Below are 24,352 nucleotides of genomic sequence, written 5' to 3'. Positions count from 1 at the left end.
GAAGTATGAAAAGAGCACCATTGTTAGAAGCAAGAAAGATATTGATCCTGTTCCACTCTTCACTGTTTAGATCACGGAGGCAAAGAGGTCTCCAGTTAGAATCCAAAGCAGATCCACCTGTGTTCTTTGGCCAATAAAGAGATCTTGGGCCAGCATGGGCCTCCCTCCTATAGGTCACTGGCGCCATGTGCCTCTGCTTCCGTAAAGAGACTCAGAGGTAACCCCAGTTACGTGACTGTGATGGGTTAGGGGGCGAGAGACTGGGGGCAGATAGGGGCAGGTACATGCTTGTGTCTGCACCAGTCAAATTGCCAAATAGCTTCTGACACCAGTCTTTTCCCTGAATTGTTGCAAAATGCTTTCCTGCTACAAATGTCACACGGTTTTGGCAACCTATTTTCTGCACAATATATAGATAGAGATATATATTTATATATGTAATTCATGTCAAATTTTATTTTCTTTATATTCCAGAAGATACAAAGCTATTGATGCTTGCTTTTTCTTTCTTTCTTTTTTATGGATTTTTATTATTATTATTACTATTATTATTATTATTTTTTACAAAAAGTTAGATGTTTAACTAATACAGCATTTTTTTATTTTATTCTCTCCCCTGCCCTCCCCACCCCACCCCAAACTTCATTTTAAATTACAAAGGAAACAGCAGGACACCCCCCCCCAATGAAATTTGCTGGATTATTATTTTTTAAAAAAACAAAAAGTGCTTTCCAATCACATCATTTAAGTGAATATGGCAACCAACTCATTTTAGCAACAAGGGGGAGAGAGAAGGCAGGAGTAAAGGGAATTGAAGATTCAGACTGCAATCCTATGCCTGATTTCTGAGGAGTAAGACACATTGACCTCAATGGGACTTACTTTTCAGGGGGGTGCATAGCACTGCACGGTTAAAGGTTCTGCTTCCATTTTCTCTCTACAACAGACCAAACCCGAAAGAAATTAATGTGGTTAAAGCACAAAGCATCATTGTACACAATGCACGGGACTAGGGATATGGTTATATGCACCAGTGGCAAACATCTCGCCAAAGACCCATAACAGCGATCCTAGGTAATAAGGCTTTGCACATAAATAGGATGTCGTCATTCCTCGAGTGTACAACCCTAATTAATTACAAACTAATCTATCCACACATGGGTGGCTCAAAACATATTATAGTTCCCTTTGAAGCACTCTGTTAATAGCTTAGCCAAAATCATACATGAGATCCAGCAATGGGTGGCGATTATTAACATTTTACCAGCAAAAAAGAGTAGAGACATATGAAGTTTATGATGCATTTGAAACATCTTCCTTGCAAGGAAGATCCCACTTTTTCCAAAAGTTTTAAATACTATCTATTGGTGGGTGGGGAGCGCGATGCTGACATCATGTTGCCGTCAACTCAACACCAGCAGCCTAGAAAATTAAGAAGCACTCATCAGCAACAACAGAAAGTCAACCATGTCTGTGTGGTCAGGGGATGTTGTTATCACTTTCCCCCCCCTGAAGGAGGACAGCGAAACCTCGAATGAATCATCTATATGTTTGGAAAGTATAAACAGAGCCATTACAGAAGTCAAAAGGCAGATGAATGGAACACTAATGATAATATAGGCAGCACAGTGTGATATCATTTACTTCAAAAGCAAAGTATACAGCCCACGTCAATTCCAGCTTCCATCTTTCCAAGCCAGTCCACCAAGATTTTCCCCAACTCTTTCTCTCCTTTCGTCAAAATCCATCCAACTTCAGCTCCACAATTCTGCATTTCCATTGGATCAAAGAATAAAAACCTCAACAACAGGCCACAAAAAATACCTTGCTTTAAAAAAAATCACAGTTCAAAAAGAAAGGAAAAAGTGCTAAGTTGTTTTTTATGACTATACCTAAGATATACTCCGAATATTCTGCACTTTTTCTTTCCACATGTGAATTCTTTCTCTTTTTTAAAAACTTCTCATTCTTCTTCTCCTTACCCATCTCATGACCTTCAACTCATAACTTGGCACCATCCACATAGAAGAGTCAGCTAAGAACCAAACCTGTCCGACATAAGCTTGGAGAAATTGTCTTGCGCCTTTCTGTGCGGAAGTTTGAAAGGGCAGGGAGATGTTGGGCCTGAATGTGATTGGTTCTTAAAAAGCAGAATGGTCCCTGCTGTAAGGCATGCTGCTCTGGGATTGGCTGATGGTCCGTCGCCCCGCCCCTGCCCCATAGAGAATCTGCAGCCTGGTTGGTTGGTTCCACCGACGCAAGCGCCAAGGCGTTTCCTTATCTGAATGGCAGTGATGGTTAATTAATGAGATCCTGTTTGTTGAGTCGTCTTCTTCTTCTTCTTCTTCTTCTTCTTTAGTTGAGGAAAAATAATAATAACAATAACAAAACAAGCAGCGGGACTTTAGCCCTAAAAAAAGGAAAGCAAGAGTTAATTAATAGGGGTAATGGGGCAGGAGGCGCCACAAACTCCAAATAGGTTTTATTCTAAGAGCATCTGACATTAAGGAAGAAAATTAAAACAAGGTACAGTCAAACCTCGGTTCTCAAACGTCTCTGTAGGCGAACATTTCAGCTCCCAGACGCCGGAAACCTGGAATTAACTGCTTCGGTTTTTGAACAATTTTTGGAAGCTGAACGTGGTACGCGGCTTCTGTCTTGAGTTTCCCTATTGTATCGAGGCTTCCGCTTTCAGTTTTCAGTTGTCAAACGTTTTGGAAGTTGAACGGTCTTCTGGAACAGATTACATTTGACAACCGAGGTTTGACTGTATTGGCACAGGGGCTTCTCCCCGAGGGAAGTGCTTGCTGCTACCTCTCTTTCAAGTTGTTTTTTTTTGGGGGGGTGTGCTCAGCATCAGGGCCAGCCCATGCAAGAGGCAAGGTAAGAAAAGCGCCTCAAGCGGCAGAATCCACAAGGGCAGCAGATCTGGCCTCCAAGGAACCCATCTGCTGCTGCTGCTACAGTTGTGGTGCAATCCTTGCAGGCTGGATCTGTCACCAAGGATCCACCAAGGGGTGTGTGTGTGGCAGATTTGCCACGTGGATCTGCTGCCCCCACCCACTCCGCCATGTCACCTCTACAATGGCCTCTTGGTGAATAGGAGGTCTGCTGGTCTCCTCCCCACCCCTAGGGCAGAAATGGCAGGGGCTTCCCTCTGGGGTCTCCTGGGCTCTGCACCCACTTAGCATCATTCAGAGCGGGGCCCTTTCGCTCCCGCAACGGCCTTTGATTCCCACTTCAATCGTTGGGTAAGGTAGATATGACTCCCACCCGTGTTCCCAATGTAGATCTTCATTCCGCCCTTGTTCCTGGTGTAGACCTTCGCTCACACGTCCTTCCTTGGTGGTGGTGGGGGGCGCCATTTTGTGGTTCGCCTCAGGTAGCAAAATGTCTTGGGCCAGCCCTGAGTCAGGATAGGGAGTTTGTGACAGATGAGATGGTGGGAACTACAGGGGCTTTTTCTTTGGCGATCTTGACTGGGAAACTTGAAAAGTCTCCGCTCCTATTGAGGTAAACAGGAAGGAGACCACCCAACCCTACCTGGAAGGTAACACATTACGGTGGTACCTCCGATTGCGAATCGGATCCGTTCCGGAGGTCCGGCCGTATCCCAAAGTTTTCGCAACCGGAGAGACCACTTCTGCGCATGCGCAAGAGGTGAAACACTTCCAGGTTTGCCGTTTTCGCAACCTGAAGTTACGTTACCCAAGGATAACGTAACCTGAGGTTCCACTGTATTCTAAAGGAACAGAAGAGAGGAAGGAATAGGCAAAACTCTGCCCCAGGGTTATCTCCATAGTTGGAGCAGAACTGCGTAGAGCAGCCCCTCTGCAAAAATCCTTAAATAATCCCAGCTATAACACACTTTGGGGTTTGAAACAGGTCCTTGCTTTAGAACAAAGGTTGCCAACATGGTGCCCTCTAGTTGCTCTAAATCCCACCAGCCTCAACCAGCATGGCCAGCAGTCAGGGAAGATGGGTGCTGCAGACCAGCAATGTCTGGAAGGAACCTTCTTTAGAGAATGAACGAGGCAAGGGGGATAAATCACAGCAACATTAATAATATTTAGCATTTAAGTTGTGCTTTAATACAGTGTTCAAAGAACGGCACATCCATTCATTTGCTGTGATCTATACTGCAACCCTGTAAAGCAGGTCAATTTTCCCCCCTTTTACTTGACAACCCTGTAAAGTAGGTCAGAAAGAGTGGCTGGCCTAAGGCCATCTAGCGAGCTTGGAAGTGATGAGATTGAAACAAGGGATTTCCTGGTTCGTATCATCATCATCAACAACAACATGAAGGGGTGAAGCCAGCTGCCATGATGCTACAGTATCCCCTTGTGTCCTGACAGATGCTTCTCAAACCACTGGAATAGAGCTTAGGTTCTTGCCTATAGAGACTCTGGAGACAGGAAGACCCAAGTTGTGCTGGCCACCATGGCTGCAAAGCATGGTTTCATTGCTCAACAGTCAGAACAGTGAGGTTCACATTGCTTCCATGCAACATCATAGCTGACAAACCGTGGCAAATTCTAAAATGGAAGCCAAACTTGGGTCAAGGGTATGACTGTACCACAGACCAGCTGTGGCTAGAGCAGCTGAGAGAGAATATCTGCGAGAAATCAACGTGGAAGAAGAAAGCAAGCAAGTGTGGAAGAAAAAGTGAGCCTATCAGGTTGGGATTGCAGCAAGAAATGGAACTGTTGATCTGTGGTTGGACTGGCCAGTAACCAGATCAGGCCAGAGCACAATGAGCCATTGTCTAAAGCAGGCTTCCTCAAACTCGGCCCTCCAGATGTTTTGGGACTGCAACTCCCATGATCCCTAGCTAGCAGGACCAGTGGCCAGGGATGATGGGAATTGTAGTCTCAAAACATCTGGAGGGCCAAGTTTGAGGAAGCCTGGTCTAAAGGGCTAGGAGTCAGAAGACTGTGCCCGTTTCCCAGGAGAAGACATCCACTTGCTCCAGATTGCCCTTGGATCAAGCTTGTTGATATGGGAATGGTTTTGAGCTGCACTTAGGGTATGATAAGCAGAGCTCCTGCAATTTTGGCTCGGGATACTAAGGGCTGCCTGTTCTGTCCATGGGACATGGGGATCCATTTTGATCTCAGCTGTTACATGGCCACCTCTCCCCTCTCAGTTTTGTGGTAGTGGATTGATCAGCAAATCCTTGAAGGCACCGAAGAAGACCCTCAACATCGGGCTGCTAATAAAAGTGAAAATACACCGAGAACTTGAAGTATTCTGGCTCCATATATAAGAACACTGATTCACCTCCTTTTCAGGAAAATTTTATCAGGAATTTCTGTTTCAAAAGCAGATGGCGGGGAGTTTTGCGACCAGTTGCTTAGCTTCACGTACATTTCAGATGGGTTACAATAGACTCTACCAGCAGTGCATTGCAGCATTTTATCAAACAGTGATGAGTGAAATATATATTAAACAGAACACACTGAAAGCAATTTCCTATCTGCTTCTGACTGCAAAGGAGCCAGGCGGGCAGAGAGAACACACAGCGATGCAACACCATGCGCAAACAAGAAAAGTTAATCACGAGCACCAATTACCGTGAAAAAGACCTACCATGCATGCAAATTAGACCCAGGAGTCAACAGGCTGGGGTTTAGGGTCACGGGCATCCACCAGAGTCACCGAAGCCCTGTTACTCCTGTTAATGGTTTTCCTATTTGTGTCATTCTGCAGCAGACAGGGTGAGGCGTTAAAAAGGCAAAACAGAGCAGATTAATCAAACAGACAAACAAACTTGCCAGTTCAAAAGGTTTGCAAGGTAGCATTAGTGCAGAAAAGAAAACGAGAGAGACAGAGAAACAGGGAGAGAGACAGAATCAGTAAAAAGCATGCTTCATTCCAAACTCCAGTAACAATAGCCGTGAGCGCTAGGCAGACAGTGCTGGATGCATCAATGTAATTGCAGCTCACGACAAGTGGATCTCCCAGCAGCGGAGCCAATCAACTGCAAGCACTGGAGATCAACACACACCTTGCCTTTGGAGGAGAGGAGGATATTGCATTGCAGGGGTAGGGAATCTGCACCCTGTCCCATAAGAGTTTGCTGGGCGACAACCCCCACCACTCCATGCTGGCTGGAGCTGATGGGAGTTGGAGTACAACAACATCTGGAGGGCTACCCAGTGGAAGGGACTTGCCCAGGGTGGGATTAGGACAGAGTGTTAGCTTCCCAGCAGGGGAGTTGTGGCAAAGTGGCAGGCGCGGTGCAAGCACATCAGCAGAGCCAATCCGGCAATCCTGCCAGTGTGTAAACACTGCGCCAACCTCCCCACTGCTTTGCCCCCTTCTCTTCCCCGTAAGCAGCAACAACTCTGCTGTCCAGGAGCTAGTGTTGCGGCTCTGCCTCACAGAGCACTCTACCTCTGGGCCACAGGTCCTCCCCAATGATGTATTGCTTTGCATTTCAACAGTGGCTGCTACTGGCTTGCTCAAAGTGTGGCAAAGTAACACAGCCTGTCCACATTACCTAGAAGGGGGGGAATGAACCTTTCTATAGGAAGGCTGAGTCAGGGAACGGATAAGAAATAAGGTGAACTTGGGAAAGGCATTAGAAGAAAACTTCGTTCTCCTTTCTTGATCCATGTTTTGTGTTGATTCATGTTTGAGCCTGAGTTCCAAAAGTAAAAGCATGGACTTGAACTAAGAGAGAGAGAGCAGGGAAGCCAAAACATCCAGCTTATGTATATTTTGCTTTCCTAATATGAACAGAACTTCACATCTTCAGCAAACACTTTTGAAGAAGACAAAGCAGATCTTGCTAACTAGTGAGCAGCAGAAGGACCTCACCCAGCACCCCTATGAACCAGCTGGGCTCTTTGATATTTTGGAGTGAAGAACGGCTTCCTGAGAGAAAATACAGAGACCTACCAGAAGTCTAATGCCTTATATGCGTAGGACATCAAGCAATGGCACAAGGCACACGCCCAGCAGCCCAAGATGAAGCACTGGCTTACATACAGTGGTGCCCCGCAAGACGAATGCCTCGCAAGACGGAAAACTCGCTAGACGAAAGAGTTTTCCGTTTTGGAGGTGCTTCGCAAAACGAATCTCCTATGGGCTTGCTTCGCAAGACGAAAATGTCTTGCGAGTTCCTGCGGTTTTCCCCCCCTTTCCCCCCTTTTTCTAAGCCGCTAAGCCGCTTATCCGCTAAGCCGCTAAGCCGCTAAAAGCCGCTAATCCGTCAATGGGCTTGCTTCGCAAGACGAAAAAACCACTAGACGAAGAGACTCACAGAACGGATTCTTTTCGTCTTGCGAGGCACCACTGTATTTCAACTTCCACAAAGGCAGAGACATTTCGGCACCTGCAACATTTGGATACTCAATTTGCAGGAATAAGATTGGGCAGCTTTCACACTTCTACTGCTTTCTACTGTTTTATGATTGTTCTCGTTGTTAGAAAATCAAAAACAATACCAGTGACACTTGGTATGTCTCCTGCCGGTATTTTATTTTTTGAAATTATTATTTTTTTAAATAGCAGTTGTGGAGGCTCTGAATTTGATTGGAGGAGAAGTGCTTAATCCTTCAGCTGCTGGCAGCTCCTTTCCTGAGCATCTTTTCTCCTTTCAGGGAGAAATGGCTAGAACCAGTATATTTCCCCTTGTAGTTGAGAAAGCACTTGCAGGGAAGAGAAAGGAGGAGATTTTGATTGGAAAGATAGCCCACAAAGGAAGGCTTAACCACCCCGTGGCTACTACTCTGATAAAATTCAGAACACCCACAGCTGCATTCAAAGTAAAAACAACAGGCCATTCCATCGATATCCTGCATCACACCCAGTTTAGCTCAGAGGACGACTCTGTGTGTATTGATTTGTGGTACCCAATGGCTGCTGCTCAGCAGACAGCAGACAGGACTAGCCACACACGCTTAGCTGGAAGTTAAGTCCCATTAAACTCAATGGGTAGACATGCCTAGGACTGCATTGTTCGAATCATGTGCCTTCTTCTTGTTCTACAGCAGGGGTGGCCAACTCCCAAGAGACTGAGATCTACTCACAGAGTTAAAAACTGGCAGTGATCTAACCCCTTTTTTGGGGTTCAGGTCAAAGTTGTTGAGTTTTTTCAGGGAGGAGGTAAAATGTTGAGCTTTTTTTAGTGGAGCCACAGTTGTTCAGCTTCTTTGGGGGGAGCCAATGATCTACTGCAGATGTCCAGAGATCTACCGGTAGATCGTGATCTACCTGTTGGGCATGCCTGTTCTACAGTATACAGCCCATGGAGCAATGGGACCTATCTCTCACCTTTCAACAGAATAAGCACTTGCGCATCTTGACCCAATGTGGCACTAACACACACATACCTGTAGGGGGGAGGAGAGTGTTGAGAATTCTGTTCCACCTTAAGGAACAGATGTGTGGAATTGTTGCATGTCACGTCTGTTTACATCCCAGCAGAGTATGCTGGGAACTTCCATTTGTGTATGTATAGCTTTTGCTTTTGCTGTTCTCTCTGAGACGACATGAGAGACGACATGTTTCTTTGTTCTGATTTATGATTAATAAATCTGTAGCATGACTTCACAAGCCTCACGCCTATTCTGTGTGCGCAGTACACTCTGCTAATAGCATGTCCTGACTTTAGAAGCTCGGGTCACCGATGTACGTCGGAGCACGGGCCAATAGAAGGAGATGGCACAGCTAGGGCTTATCAGCTGGCCTCCTGGCCCTCTGCATGTCGACAGAGAGCAGGAACCTGTGCTACTGCTAATAGTCAGCTCCACCACTTTGAGAAAATGTCGGAGAACTTTTCCTTCCCCTCGAGAAATTTAGTCAAGTGGTTACACCTTCCTGATTCCTCTACCCACAAGCAGGTTGGAGAATGAGAAGTCATTTGCGAGCTCCTCTGGTGTCCTGACTTCTCACTTGCAGCTTGGAACCTTGCCTCTTGGTTTGTCCTGTAGTTCTGACTCACTCTTCAGACCCGAGTGCTCACTTTGCTTCCTGGCTCTTGGTTCTCAGGGGCTGGTTTGCCGCAGGTTGCTGCCTACAGCTCAGTCAAGACACCACCCTCACTCGGTGGCAAGAGGTGAGAAAGCTCTGTGAAAAAATCCTCTCCTCTCCTATCTTTTGTGCTCCTGGCACAAAAGGCAGGTGCAACCTGTGTGCTGCTCACCTGGGCCAAAAGGGGATAGCTAGTACTGTATTTTTTGCTCTGTAAGACTCACTTTCCCCCTCCTAAAATGTAAGGGGAAATGTGTGTGCGTCTTATGGAGCGAATGCAGGCTGCGCAGCTATCCCAGAAGCCAGAACAGCAAGAGGGATTGCTGCTTTCACTGCACAGCGATCCCTCTTGCTGTTCTGGCTTCTGAGAGTCAGAATATGTTTTTTCTTGTTTTCCTCCTCTAAAAACTAGGTGGATCTTGTGGTCTGGTGCGTCTTATAGAGCGAGAAATACGGTAAGTCCCCTTTCCTGGCCAAGCACAGGCTTAGGAGAAAATCGCAGTCAGGCCAAATGGGTATCAACAACAATGGTGTCGTTGGGGCAGGGCCAGCTCTAAGGGTCACAGAGGTCTCATAATCCACGCACAGCTGTAATCTTCACCCACTAACAGTGCTGCCCGGTGGAACTTCATATGGAAAGCAGAGCAGCGGGTCAAGAGGGCAGTGGGTCTTGCGATCACACCACAGCTTTAAGGCTCTCGAGCACAGCTAAATAAAGCATGCGGCTTATTGGAGTTGCCACTGGGAGTGTGGCTGGGAAGACGAGGGATTACCCTAAAGAGGCGGGCAGATGAAAATTAAAAAGCCCCTGACAAAATTGCTGAGCTGAAACAACCCTTGCAACTTGAATGATACAAAGTTCCCCAAGACAGGATGCTAACTACAAAACCGTTAGGACAAAAAAGGAGAGAAGATGACGAGCGCAGCTTGACATATTGGGAGAGGACCGAGGGCCCAGATAAAGGGAGATTTTCGAAGGCAGAAGCCATATTGATTTGTTGCTGGTCAGTGTTAGGGACACCTGCTTGGCATGCAGAAGGTCCCAGGTGCAATCCCTGGCTTCTCTGGTAGCAAGTAGATGCTCTATCACTTCCCAGGGACACTGGAACCCATAACATAGGGAGTAAGTGTTGTGGAATCCACAGCACGTGGTGGTTCCATGTTCCATGTCCACCAGTAAGTTGGAAGGATGGGAAACCAGATTATATTTGAGCACAAGCCTGCGGAGTCAACCTCGCCTAGTTTTGCACAGACACTCGCACGCATTTCCAGTTATTCTCACCACGGAAACCACAAGGGAGCAGAGGTGCTGGTAGTGACTATTCTCAGGACAAAGTCTCCTGCACAGCTATAGACTTTAAGGTTGGGGTTGGTTTCTAAATGGAGGAACTGAAAGTGACAGAACAAAGAACAAAAGCAAACCATGTGTGCCTTATATGTATGGAGCTGCTAAATCAGGGGCAGGGAATCTCACGCCCTGGAGCTCAATGCGGCCCTCCATGTATTTCTATCTGGACCTCAGGACTCTCACTGGGTGGAGCAACGAATGTAAATTTTACCTTCTTCAGCGCAATGACTGCATTCCGTTCTGGGCAAGCCTCTGAGGACCACATGTCAGTCAGTGGTGGGTGGAGTCAGAGGCAAAAGTGGGAGGAGCAACAAATGTAAATTTTCTCTTTATGCAATGGGCTAGTTTCTACCCACACTCCTATCTGTCCTCCATCCAACCATGAAAGAGGCATTGCCAGAGTTCTAGAACGCCTTCCAGTCAGGAAAAAACATTTGGGTGGGGTTTGGGGGGGATCAGTGAGGGGTTTGGCCTGGGGGATGTGTTCTGAGGAGAGTTTTGAAGGCCAAACAGAGAGGTGTGGAAGACCACATTTGGCCCCTGGCACCTGAGGTCTCCCACCCTTGTCTTAGGGGTATCCTGAGCTCTCTATAGATGGCCATATGTGTTACTTCATGCATCACTTCATTTGAGGGATTTTCCTGCTCATTTGGCTCATTAGTCCCCATATTCCTGCCCTGATGGCACCACTGGCTCCAAAAATCCTGTCAGGGCCCACCACTGAGGTCCACCCTTTGCTTTTATTCTCCAACTCAGTGGTCTGAGCAGAACCAGGTGGCTGAGTCCAGCTGCCATTTTAACTCCACACAATGCCTCTCGACGCAGCATCATGTGGAGGAAACGTCATTAAAAGAGTGGGCCTCGGCCACTCAGTCCTAGAAACTAATGATGCCAGGCAAAACCAAAAGAGGAAGGGGGCTCGCTAGAATACACTTTGCCCAGGACCCCGTCAAACATGGCTGCTGCTGTCACCCCGAGTCTTGGTCTTAGCTTTCCACAGAAATGCCTTGCCCCAAGAGCTCTTCCTCCTCCACTCAAACTTCCTGTGAAGGAAATGGCCTTGGGATGTGGAGTGAGGGGACGCACTTCCTTCTTAGAACCACAAGGATGAAGGGTCATTCTAAGAGAGTAAAGGGAAACAGAGGTCCTTGGGACACAGTGGCCCACAGGAATTCCCCTTGCCATTCCAACAGGCTGGGCAGGTGGTGTGGAGGGTGGGCCAACACCGAGGTGTCAACCTAAGGTTTCATTTTACGCCCATTCTTTATATCAAAATTTCCTCAGCAGAAAACCCAGCTTCTAGAAGCACGGTGTCTTGTACGAGGGTTGGGAACACCACAGAGGGGAACGACCGATTCTCTGATCTTCACTACCAACAAATACAGTAGATTCTCTGATCTTCACTGCTAATGAATACAACAGGTTCCCTGATCTTCAGTGCTACTGAAGGCACCAGCGGTAGCAACATGGAGGCCAAAGGCAAGGAGGTGAGGCCTAGTATCTTCTCCTCTGTAGATGAGCAGATGGTATTATCAGAGCCATGATGGCTGGGGATATTCAAAGGGGAGCTCTGCACCTCTGTATAGAGCAATTCAAATTAATTTTGCCTTACACTGGCCCACAAAACTCCATTAAAAGGTGGGGGGGGGCATTGCAAATGCCTGATGTGCAACTTGGAAGAACACAACTTACTTTTAGTGGTTCTTTCTCTGACGCGTCCCCCATGTTCTCATTGGCTTTGTATTTTCGCTCTTTCTCCCGGTGATCGATGGTCGAGTAGCCATCTGCAGAGGAATGAGAGGAGGCCATAAAGGAATCTGCGGCATCAATGGCAGCATGGCATTAAATGGGTGCCCGTTCCACTGTTTCAAAAACAGCACCACAGTGGATACAAACCTTCACCCCATCCCAAAACTAGCACAACACGGTCACACACACATACAAAGACGTCGTTCCACTGCTAGCATCTGTAGGTATTTTTCTTTTCTTTTTTTCTAAAAAATTGTTTCTCTAGATACATTAGAACAAATTGCCCCAAACAATGCGGCAAAATTACTTTGCCTTAGCTGAAAAGAAAATCTTCTCCCTGGATTGCAGAAATGTAATGTCCAATGAAACTAAAATATTATAATGTCTGTATATTAAGAGTAGACTTCAAGGACCTGTCTTTTGTTATCTAGATTATTCACAAACAAACTATAATTCCATCATTACCCCACAAACGTGTCTCTGTCTGGTTCCTCCTGCTATTCTTAATTTATGTGCAAGTTTATCATTTAAAAGTGCTGCCACACCCTTTGGTCCCATGATGTCAGGTGAGCACCTGTAAGGTCTTTTCAAAGGCATCTTTATGTTCTTATGTTATCTGAGCACTTGGGCATAATGAAGGATTCCCTGTCGCCCCACAAACCTGCCAGGCTATTCAGAGGTCCACTGGCAGCCCTGCTTCAGACACCCCTAACTTTCAGAGGTGAAGACCTCCTAGGAAACGGGTCTCTAGCCCCTCTCCTGAAGGACCACCTCCACAAATACCTGTCACAACCCCTCACACTACCCTACGGAAGATGTAGATGAGGAGGGAGTTCAGGCTGCTCCTCTGCTCAGGCAGGAGAAGATAAAATGGGGAGGTGGAAAACCATCTATGCCACCTCAAGCTTGATAGAGGCAGTGGCTGCCACCAACATGGGTGGCTTTAGAAGAAGATTAGACAATTTCACGGAGGACAAGGCTGTCAATGTAGGCTATGTACCCCATCCACTGTCAGAGGCATAGTGCTTCTGGATGACAGTTGCCGAGAACTGCAGATGGGCAGAGTGCTGTTGCCCTCATGCCCAGCTTGTGTGGGATGTGAAACACAAGAGCAGTCAAGTACAACATTCCTAGAGTGAACATGTTTACACATGGGGAGAAATGTTTGTCCAGCCAGCAGGTAAACTTCCTGTTTCCTTCTGGGCTGGGACAGACTTCCTCTGCATGTGACTAGAGGTGGATGTGGTCTCACCTGTGCAGGTGATGACAAAAGCACAGGGCAGGGCAGCCATATCTCTCTTTTGACTACATGCATCGAAGAAGCAACATCTGCTTAGCCAAAGATGCCCTCTTGGCTTCCAGCCAAGAGAGGACAAAAGGACTGTCTTCTTATGAGATAGTTTCTAGGTATATGTTACTTTTCTAAGCTAAGTCTGCCTTCTGGGATCCTATTGTGAACAGAATGATGTGTGAGTAAACCTATTTATACTTTTATAGAAGACTGCGTTGTGTCTTATCTTATCTTTTATGAGGAAATAAGGGGAAAATACCAGAACAGTTATTATAGAGGCTTTAGCGAGCCTCAGCAAACGCATCCGCTCCAAGTTTAAAAAGGGGAATGTTACTCTGCTAAATTGTGAACTTGTTAACACAAGTTGGAAAGGCTATTATCAGACAATATACCATATTTTTTGCTCCATAACACTCACTTTTTTCCTCCTAGAAAGTAAGGGGAAATGTCTGTGCGTGTTATGGAGCGAATGCCTACGGATGGCGGGGGGGATCTGCTGCAGTCGTGAGCAGAGGATCCATGGTTCCCCTTCCTTCCCTCCTCCGTGGCTCAGTTTGAAACAGCAAAGCGGCAGAAGAGCCGCTGAGTGGGGAGGAGAGAGGGACAGAGAGCCTGCTTGCTTTAAAGGAGCAAAGTGGGAGAGGAGAGGAGTTGCTTACATGAGTGTAAGTGGCTCCTGTCCGGTTGGCTCCTTTAAAGAGCCTGCGTGTGTTCCTTCTCCCCTTAAACCCCTCGCCTGCATTATTAGCAGCATCCTTCTCCACACACCCCACGCGTGTCCCTTGTCCCTTGAGTGCTTTTCCTTCCCTCTCCATTTAAAACGTGGTTACAAAGCATGGGTCCACATGGATCCTCAGGATTTTTGCATTGGGTTACTCCAAACTCACTGTCAGATCACATGTCTGTGGCCACAGCATGAACCACAAAAATCATACATCCACTGTTTCGTTTAGAATATTTTTTTTTCTTGTTTTCCTCCTCTAAAAACTATGTGCGTGTTATGGTCGGGTGCGTGTTATAGAGCGAAAAATACAGTATCCTCTCCTGCATCCTTGAACATTCCCACAGCTTGCAGTTTTTTCCACAGGTATTTGGTTGGCCACTGTGAGAATGGTATGCTGAACAGGACGGGCTATTAGCTTGGTCTATCAGCCTCATCTAATAGGTCTATGATGGCGTTCTTAATCCTACCATCTGCCGTTGCCTGCATTTGAGATCCAGTTTCCCTCTACACCCCCGTAAGTCTTTCTTAAATTCACAATGCATGCCGATCGATGGGAAACCCTTTTTACTCTGAGTACATAACTAATGCGTTCCAACAAAGTAGCTTCTGATCCTCAGCTTTACACTGCCAGGCTGGTTAATACATGGTCACCCTGCGGTGCGTTCTCATTTGAAGTGAATCTCTTCCCACCGAGAGGATGTATATCGGAGCTTTCCCTTAAGCAAGGAACATATTCACAGCTTATTCACGCTGCCTGGAAGGTTTGAAGTGAGGTATATGAAAAGCAACACAACAGAATCTTTTTCCTTCCTGTTGTTACAGTTTTAGGTTTCAAGAGGAGCTGTACTTGGTTTTTAAAAACGCACGCAACCTTCCTTCTCATAGATGAGAAAGCTGGATCTAACATTTATTTATTTTTAAATGCTTTCTATTCCAGATGCAAATCCGAAACTCTTAGATGTTGGATTTTATCAGCGCAGACTTAAAACATAGGAACCAGCTGTAAATGGAGCCATACCCTTTAGCGTAGCGTTATCTGCAGTAAACATCAGTGGCCACCACTTGGAATGAACATTGTTTGGAATGAACTAATTCAGGGAACTTAACCAAGTTTTCTGAATTAGTTCAAAAATCTGCAAACTACTCAGTGATGATGTCCAACCATATGCTGATTTCAACCTGCTGTAAAAGTATTTTTCTTTATGCTCTTTTTTCTCTGACTTATTTTGTTTATTAATATTTTTTTTTAAAAAAAAACCCCTCTGAATTACACGTGAAAGCAGCCCCCACAACTGCCCCTTAATTCATCTGTTTCATCCTTCTTCTTTTTTGCAGGATTCCTGTACAACCCTGTTTCCTTCTCAATGCCTCCACCCCAGCAATTCCCAAAATGCCTCTAGAATGATGCTGTATCATTGAGATCTTTCAAACTTGTGATTCTCCACAAGCTGGAGCAAGAGACCATAAGAGAAGATTACCAGAAAATGCAATTAAATAATCATGCTTTACTGACAAGTTGATTCAGGTAGGTAGCTGTGTTGGTCTGAAACAGTCGAAATTAAAAATTAAAAAACAGTCTGAAGAAGTGTGCATGCACACAAAAGCTTATACCTAAACTTAGGTAAAGGTAAAGGGACCCCTGACCATTAGGTCCAGTCGTGACCGACTCTGGGGTTGCGGCGCTCATCTCGCTTTATTGGCCAAGGGAGCCAGCGTACAGCTTCCGGGTCATGTGGCCAGCATGACTAAGCCACTTCTGGCGAACCAGAGCCGTTTACCTTCCCGCCGGTGTGGTACCTATTTATCTACTTGCACTTTGATGTGCTTTCAAACTGCTAGGTTGGCAGGAGCTGGGACCGAGCAACGGGAGCTCACCTTGTCGCGGGGATTCGAACCGCTGACCTTCTGATCGGCAAGTCCTAGGCTCTGTGGTTTAACCCATAGCGCCACCTGCATCCCCTATACCTAAACTTAGTTGGTCTCTAAGGTGCACCTGGACTATTTTTTTATTTTTTATTTTGACAAGTAGATGTTTCTTTTTCCTGTGGAGGGCCGTTTTCACTTGCCAATTATGGGTGGGGCTGAAGCCAGCGGCGAGTGGAGCCAGATTCCAAAGTGGTGGTACCCAAAATCTTCTCCCTTCTCCTTCTGCCACTCTAACGCTTCTTTCTCTTTCTGACACCCCCATCCCCATTTCTCATACACACTTTATCTGATAGCCCTTCGTCTCACTCTTCCTCCCAAGCCCAGTGGGCAGCTAAGGAAAGGACGGTTTGCTTTCAGGCCATTTCTGAAGTTAGGCCAAGGGTGGGGATGGAGGAAAAATTGTATTCAGTTCAAATTCAGTTGCACTGAAAGGCAAATCTACCTAATTTGCACTTCCTGAAACGCAGTCCTCCTTTGAAATGCACGCTTCTCCGAATTTTGCCATGCAGTTCTCCAACCAAGTAATTCATATACAGTGGTGCCTCGCAAGACGAAATTAATTCATTCCGCAAGTTTTTTCTTCTTGCGAGTTTTTCGTCTTGCGAAGCACGGTTTCCCATAGGAATGCATTGAAAATCAATCAATGCGTTCCTATGGAGACCATCCGGGGAGAGAGGGGAAGGCGCGCGCGCCTTCCCCTCTGTCCCCTCTTTTGAAGCAAGGGGTGGAGGGGAGAAGATCGCTTCTCCCCGTTGAAGCCCCTTGGTTCAAAAGGGGCCCGGGGAGAGAGGGGAAGGCACGCGTGCCTTCCCCTCTGTCCCCGGAGATTGTGGGGCTGGCAACGGGGAGAAGCGATCTTCTCCCCGCTGCCCCTTGCTTCAAAAGAGGTCCGGGGACAGCGGGGAAAACGCGCTGCGCTTCCCCGCTATCCCCGGAGCTTGCGGGGCAAGCTTCGTTTTGCGAAGCAAGCCCATAGGGAAATTCGTCTTGCGAAGCAACTCGAAAACAAAAAAACCTTTCGTCTTGCGAGTTTTTCGTCTCGCGAGGCGTTCGTCTTGCGGGGCACCACTGTACTAGGTAGAGCGTGTACAAAACTGCTTACAGTAGTGAAAACAACATACACACACACAAAAACGCAGTATCTTATGGAAAATTGCTTGCAAAAAATATGTATATTAGATAAAAATGCACGCAGTAATTTGCATATCAGGAGAACTTTGCAGTGAAGTGCTGACTCTCTTTAAAGAAAACAAAAGCACAAACTGATGTTGGAAATGGGGAACTGAACCTAAAATTAGTAAACTGAGAGAAACCATGATTGTCAGGGTTCACCCATCCCTATCTTGAGGGCCACATAAAATTAGAGTAGCTGCCCACACCCACATATCTATATTTCTACCTGCCTCTTTACATTTTTACAAACACACACGCTTAAAAATGCTATTGATATTTTGGAAAGAAAAAAAAATCAGCTCTGAAATGTCAAGTTCAGACACTTGAAATCACTTATTCTTGAGAAGCCGAACTCCCTTGTGAGGGAAAAGCTCCACTATGGGGAAAAGGCAGAAGAGGTTGATCTGTAACTGCGTTTACCTGGCCCAAGTTCATCCATAGGAATCATATCCCGACTTCCAGTCTTCTCGTTATCTACAGGAGAGAAGAATAGAAACTAGTTGGACTGTTGGAGAGGCGGATCAGGCCTCACAATCCACGGAGAGGGAAGGAGGCAAGAATTTTCTGAGTGTGCTAAAAGCAAATGTTACAGGCTGGTGACTTCCAGCCCACTTAAAGTAAATAAATAAATAAATAAATAAATAATAATAATAATAATAATAATAATAATAATAATTTATTATTTATACCCCATCCATGTGGTTTCCCCAGCCACTCTGGGCAGCTCCCAACAGAATATTAATAAGAATAAAAAAGCAATAAAACATCAAACATTAAAAACTCCCCTGAACAGGGCTGCCTTCAGAAGTCTTCTAAAAGTCAGATAGTGGTTCATTTCCTTGACACCTGGTGGGAGGGCGTTCCACAGGGCAGGCTCCACTACTGAGAAGGCCCTCTGCCTGGTTCCCTGTAACCTCACTTCTTGCAGTGAGGGAACTGCCAGAAGGCCCTTGGAGCTGGACTTCAGTGTCCGGGCTGACCGATGGGGGTGGAGACGCTCCTTCAGGTATACTGGGCCAAGGCCATTTAGGGCTTTAAAGGTCAGCACCAACACTTTGAATTGTGCTCAGAAGCATCCTGGGAGCTAACAGAGGTCTTTCAGGACTGGTGTTATATGGTCCTGACAGCCACTCTTGGTCACCAGTCTAGCTGCCACATTCTGGATTAGTTGTAGTTTCCAGGTCGCCTTCAAAGGTAGCCCCACATGGAGCACATTGCAGTAGTCCAAGCGGGAGATAACCAGAGCATGCACCACTCTGGTGAGGTAGCACCATGATACCACTCTAAAAAGCCATGCCTTCTCCCAAAGAATCCTGGGAGCTGTAGTTTGTTAGGGGATGCCTATTCCCCTCTCAGAGCGGTTTAACCATCAATCCCTCTTCCCAGGGAATTCTGGGAATGGTACCTCTGCGAGGAGAACAAGGGCTTCTTAGCAATTCTCAGCACTAAGGTAAAGGTAAAAAGACCCCTGATCATTAGGTCCAGTCGTGGATGACTCTGGGGTTGCGGCGCTCATCTCGCTTTATTGGCCGAGGGAGCCGGCGTACAGCTTTCGGGTCATGTGGCTAGCATGACTAAGCCGCTTCTGGTGAAGCAGAGCAGCGCATGGAAACGCCAGAGTGGTACCTATTTATCTACTTGCACTTTGACGTGCTTTCGAACTGCTAGGTTGGCAGGAGCAGGGAGCGAGCAACGGGAGCTCACCTCATCGTGGGGATTCGAACCACACTATTTACATTTAAAGCAGTATTATACTCTTTAAACTGTCATGGATTCCACAAATAACTCCATATAGTTTGTTAGAGGTCTTGAGAGTAGAGTCGAAGAGTCGAAGTTAGGAGCTCCCCCACCCCGCCCCAGTCTCCTCACAGAGCTACAATTCCCAGAGGTCCCTGGGGTGAGGGACTGACCATTAAACCATTCTGAAAATTGTAGCTCCATGAGGCAAATAATAATAATAATAATAATAATAATAATAATAATAATAATAATGAATTTATATACTGCCCTAAACCCAAAGGTCTCAAGGCGGTTCACAGAACAAAATCAAAATATAAAGCCACAAAATATAGAATCAAAATAAAAACAGCAACACAATAACGCCCCCCCCCAAAAAAACCCTACATTTTAAAACGGCATACATAGGATGTCAATCAAATCAACCAAAGGCCTGGTTAAAAAGGAATGTTTTTGCCTGGCACCTAAAAGTGTATAATGAAGGCGCCAGGCAAACTTCCCAGGATTCTTTGCGGTAAGTCGTGACTGCTTAAAGTGGCATGTTATTGCTTTAAGTGAGGCCAGTCTCTCAGCCTAACCTACTCCGCAGGGTCGTTGTGCCACCTTGAGCTTCTAGGGAGGAAAGGTGGAATATATATTTATTGAATAAACGTGTTAGAATGAATGTTTGGCATCGCGTCCAGCCTGACCCCCAGTATCTTCTCATTTTCACACGACTGCTTAGAATAGCTCAAGACGGGCCACTCTGGGACGAGCACAGACCTTGACTTTTATCCACGAGAGGCAGGGTGCTGTCGTCATAGCCAGACTTGCAGGAGGTGCCTTTAGATCCCTTAGGAGTCGCAGACGCAGACTGGAAAGAAAGGAAAACGCCAGAGTCAGCAGCTTCGCAGGGAACAGAGCGGAAAGCAAAACCCGCTTCAGAAAGTTATCATGAAACGCTCATTCCAACAAAACCACTCTGCGTCCTACTTCCTATTTTTAGTACGGCGGTAGTCAGCAATAAGTCGGCATGCTGAGAGCTCATTTTTCCAGCTTGTGTGCTTTGTGGTCTTACTGGGGTGGGGGGGACGGAAGTGTGACAACGCTGCTCTATTACTTTCCTGGCAGGCGAAGTCAGCTCCCCCCTTTAGGAGGGGCTGCTTTGTGGGTGGGAATCCGGGTCCTCGCAGCGACCCTGGAGGGGGCGGAGAAACGCCGCCCATGTCTTCACGATCCCCAGCCGTGTCACGCCCCGGGCCAGCCAATCGTGTTTGCCTGGGGGCGTGGCTACGCCTGTTTAAATCGTGGCACCGCCAGGGAAGCAGGGGATTCGAACCGCCGACCTTCTGATTGGCAAGTCCTAGGTTCTATGGTTTAACCCACAGCGCCACCTGCGTCCCAAGTCTTATTGTCAATTATTGTAAATTTAAGTCTGCCGCAACTGGATTTCTTATGGACAGTGCCAATCCTGAATTGGATTTGTGACCACTATGCTCATTTGTACTTCAGTAGCAGTAAAGCTATGCTGGATGAAATATTAATTGCCTCTAGTCTGTTTTTTTGGGGAATCCTGAAACGTGTTTAAGTTTTTAGTCTGCTAACTATACATTGGAGTTTTGCTCCGGTTCAATATTGAGTGGAATTCCATGACAACATTTAATTTGCAGCGGTGTGGTGCTTTATTTGGCTAGCACATTGCTTTCACAAATGTTATTTATTAGAGCTGTGTTCCTGCTTGCTCCACTCGCAACCTCTTACTACCCCCACATTAATCCCATAGAGCTTTCCCTTCCCAAACCAGTAAGCTCGCTTTTCGCCTTCCCAACCCCATTTGCTCCAATAGCTCTTGAGCAGATCTCTGCGGTCGCCTTCACCTGGAAATGGGATTTGTTCCAGCCTTCCTTCTGCAAAACGCTCCGTAGCTCTTTGTAACTCCAGGTCATCTGAAGGACGTGAGAGGCTGCTTTCGTTTCCCTGGAAGACTGGCTGGTTTTGGAGGGGGCGGGGCGTGGGGAGAAGAAGGCAGGCAAAGAAGCAAACGTCGTAAGTCAGAGAAATTCAGATATTGAAGCCTGTTGACAATTTAAGTCATTAACAAATGCAAGCATCTGGAGGGACCGGTCAGCCGTTCTCTTGAACCTGAAACTATTACAAAGGGCCAGTTCTCATGACCATGTTTATGACATGGAACATTTCTCTTAGGGTTCCTGCAAATATCCTTTTTATTGCTCAGGCATGATTATTTGTGCTTGGGACGCTTTTAAGGATGGTCACACACAGCCCTGCTTTCAACACTGCTGGTGCCTGCAAAAAAAATTGGGGTACTGTATGACAAGCAATGCCTCAAACGTGATTGGATGGAACTGGGGTGTAAGGAAGAGGTAGAAACAGCTTTGCCCATCTGAACCCCTGGATTTTCATGAAACCCTAAATATAAATATAACTTCTCCCATTTAACAGTTCACTTGTCTTCCTTGCTAAGGCTCTGGAATGTGGCTTTGCCCCTTTCTGACTCGCTTCTGCCTGTGATGAGTTTGAGAAATATTTGCATCCATGCCATGCCTTGGAATTGTAAGCCAGGAGAAAGCAGCTTCTGACCAACATTTCTGCAAATAAGTTTTAAGGATCGTGGCTTCTGCAAATAAGCTTTAAGGATCTTGGCTTCAGATAATACATAGCCTAAGACAAAGCTAACACTTCAGGCATTATTTCTTAATACTTTAACTCTGTCCCTATATTTCCGTTTCCTTTATTGAACAAGTCATTATTATCTGCTTGTTTGTTTTTTGCTTGGGTTTTTCTGCATTTTGTAAGCTGGGCATGTACAGTGGTACCTCTGGTTGCGAACGGGATCCATTCCGGAGGCCCATTCGCAACATGAAAAGCCCGCAACCTGAAGCACCGTATCTGCGCAGGTGAGTGGTGTAATTTGGCACTTGTACGCATAGTGCAATTTAGCGCTTTTGCGCATGCGTGAGTGGTGAAACCCGGAAGTAATCCTTTCCGGTACTTCCGGGTCGCCGTGGGATGCAACCTGAAAAAACGTAACATGATGCAAACGTAACTTGAGGTATGGCTGTACTACCAAGGTGCTCCTATGGAGTAATTTGAGGAGCTGAATGGTCTCGGGGCCAAAATAACAGACCAAACGCTTAAACTCACAGTAATTATTTCATTGCGATACTGAGTTGGGCTTCCCTTCCAGCTGCCTCAAAAAGGGAAAGATGGTGGTGGCAGTTCCACTCAAGACTAATAAGTGTAGCTGCCAACCTGGCACCCACGGGAACCAGTGTGCCCACCAGGACCTCCTATGGCACTTGTGAAAGGTCTCAGTAAATGCCCCCTCAAAAAACCCACAATGCATGAAAGAGGTTAGACTGCAAGCATAGGCAAGCTCAGCCCTCCAGACATTTTGGGACTACAACTCCCATCACCCCTGACCACTGTTAGCTAGGGATGATGGGAGTTGTAGTCCCAAAACATCTGGAGGGCCGAGTTTGCCTATGCAAAAATAAAAATATTTCCGCCCTGCCATCAAAGGGCAGCTTCTCTCCAGCACTGTTGTGGTGCAAATGAGAGGTATTTGAGATTATTGCCCATCTCCTTACGATCGTTCCATATTGGGGCAGTTTATTTTGTTAACAGCCTTATCATTGCCATCCATATAATGGAATGTTGTGAAAGGACAAACGTCTCCCACTCTGCCAATAAATGTCTGGATTCCCTTAAATGATGATGCCTGATAAATGCATGCCTGATGCTGAGGAATAGAGCAGGCAACAAGGGAATCTGTCCCGAGATGACTGATTGTTTTGTTCTATTGATCTTGTCTCTGAAGTCAACTCAACCTATTATGGGCGGTGATTTACGATAAGCAGTTACGGCATGTGCATTAAGCGCTCCAGCTGCGCAACCAAAAGATGAAACGCAAAAGTTGGAAGCCGCAGATGTCCCAGAGTTATTTCAATTCCTGCTTTAGGAATATGATGGTCAGCATGATGCTCCTAACTCTTGTAGAGGAGGTGAGCATCAGAGCCCTGAAAAGTCCTTCTCTGGCTTGGAAAAGAAAATCAGTTCCTGCAGATGCACAGGGAGTGTTCTTTAAAGCTCAAATATATATTTAAGTCCAATACAGTGGTACCTCTGGTTGTGAACTGAATCCGTTCTGGAGGCCTGTTCGCAACCTGAAAAGAACGCAGCCCGTGTCTGCGGGTCGCGATTCGCCGCTTCTACGCATGTGCATGATGTCATTTTGTGTGTCTGCGCATGCGCGAGCAGCGAAACCCGGAAGTAACCCTTTCTGGTACTTCCGGGTCGCAGCGGGACGCAACCTGAAAACGCACAACCTGGAGCAAATGTAACATGAGGTACAACTGTTCACCAATTAGTGCTCATGCTTAGCTCAGCAAACAGGCACCTGGGCAAGTCCAGTGATGCTCCTGAGTCTTGGGGGTTAAGCAGTGTGCTAACCCAAACAGCCTAGAGTATCAGCCCAGACTTAGCAACCTAGCCGCTTGACCTGTGCTTTTCATGACCTCTTTAGCTTATCCTAGGACAAGAGACACACACAGTCACAAAAGACGTCCTCCAGTATGCTCCTTGTTCAACGCCATAGCTGTCAACTTACAGATTTGAAAATAAGGGACCAGCAGCCTCGAAAATAAGGGATCAGCAGCCAAAATAACGGATCAACAATTACTTTGCTAAAATACATATTTTGTTGCCTGCAAATGGCTTTAGATACCTATTAGGTCCATAAATTACCATATAGCATATATTCAACACAAAAAATCAGGAACAATTTGTTGTTGACAAAGCACAGCTGGACATAGAAAGGGCCCCATTACCTTCAGTAGCTTATTTAAGGGACATCCTCAATAAGGGACAGCAGCAGGACATGGCCCCGGGATAAGGGACTGTCCCGCCAAATAAGGGACACTTGACAGCTATGTTCAATGCAAATGCTGTCTGAGCTAACGTTAATGCCCAGGACATGGACCAAAGAAGTGAAATGTCGGGTGTCTCCAGCACAGCTGGCGTCAGAGGAGAGAATAACACAAGGACAAGGAGCAAATAACCTCTCTGTGCCGACTTGTCCTCTTTCTCCTTGATTGGTGGTGTTGGCTGGGTTCAAAGTGGAAGGAAGCCAACAGGCAGTGGCAACAGGGGTGGGGTGGGGGGGCCAAGAGAAAGGGATGTGGAGCATCTGCTTGGGAAGCAAAAGGCCTTGAGGTCTCTCTGCAACATCTCCAGGGACAGCAGCAAGGAACGCCTCTCTGAACCCTGGAGAGCTCCAGCCAGCCAGTGTAGACAAGACTGAGCTAGATGAAAGATTGATCGGACTTGGTATAAGACAGATTCCTAGGTTTCGGCCCAGTATGCCTGAAGGAGCGTCTCCACCCCCATCGTTCAGCCCGGACACCAAGGTCCAGCTCTGAGGGCC

The 24,352-nt window shown here is 46.5% G+C and overlaps 1 protein-coding gene across 13 annotated transcripts in view; it reads right to left on the bottom strand.

Annotated features, from left to right (window-relative positions):
- Nucleotides 1–1,505: 1,505 nt before the first annotated feature.
- The window catches only part of ARVCF (ARVCF delta catenin family member), a 615,179-nt gene continuing 592,332 nt past the window's right edge, over nt 1,506–24,352 (bottom strand). For 12 of the 13 annotated variants that reach the window (XM_081174756.1, XM_081174762.1, XM_081174761.1 and 9 more), the window contains 6 exons: nt 20,784–20,895; nt 19,690–19,780; nt 17,611–17,664; nt 12,020–12,111; nt 5,590–5,703; nt 1,506–2,410 (listed from right to left, as the gene is read on the bottom strand). In XM_081174756.1, coding sequence (XP_081030882.1) covers nt 5,602–5,703; nt 12,020–12,111; nt 17,611–17,664; nt 19,690–19,780; nt 20,784–20,895 — 451 coding nt within the window. In that variant the 3' untranslated portion in view covers nt 1,506–2,410; nt 5,590–5,601. The remainder of the gene's footprint in view (nt 2,411–5,589; nt 5,704–12,019; nt 12,112–17,610; nt 17,665–19,689; nt 19,781–20,783; nt 20,896–24,352) is intronic. The other variant, XM_081174768.1, reaches the window with a different exon arrangement.

The sequence above is a fragment of the Podarcis bocagei genome, assembly GCF_964188305.1.
Source record: "Podarcis bocagei genome assembly, chromosome: 16".
Lineage (NCBI taxonomy): Eukaryota > Metazoa > Chordata > Lepidosauria > Squamata > Lacertidae > Podarcis > Podarcis bocagei.
Note: the sequence above shows the minus strand (reverse complement) of the source record. Positions and strands in the feature narration are given on the sequence as shown.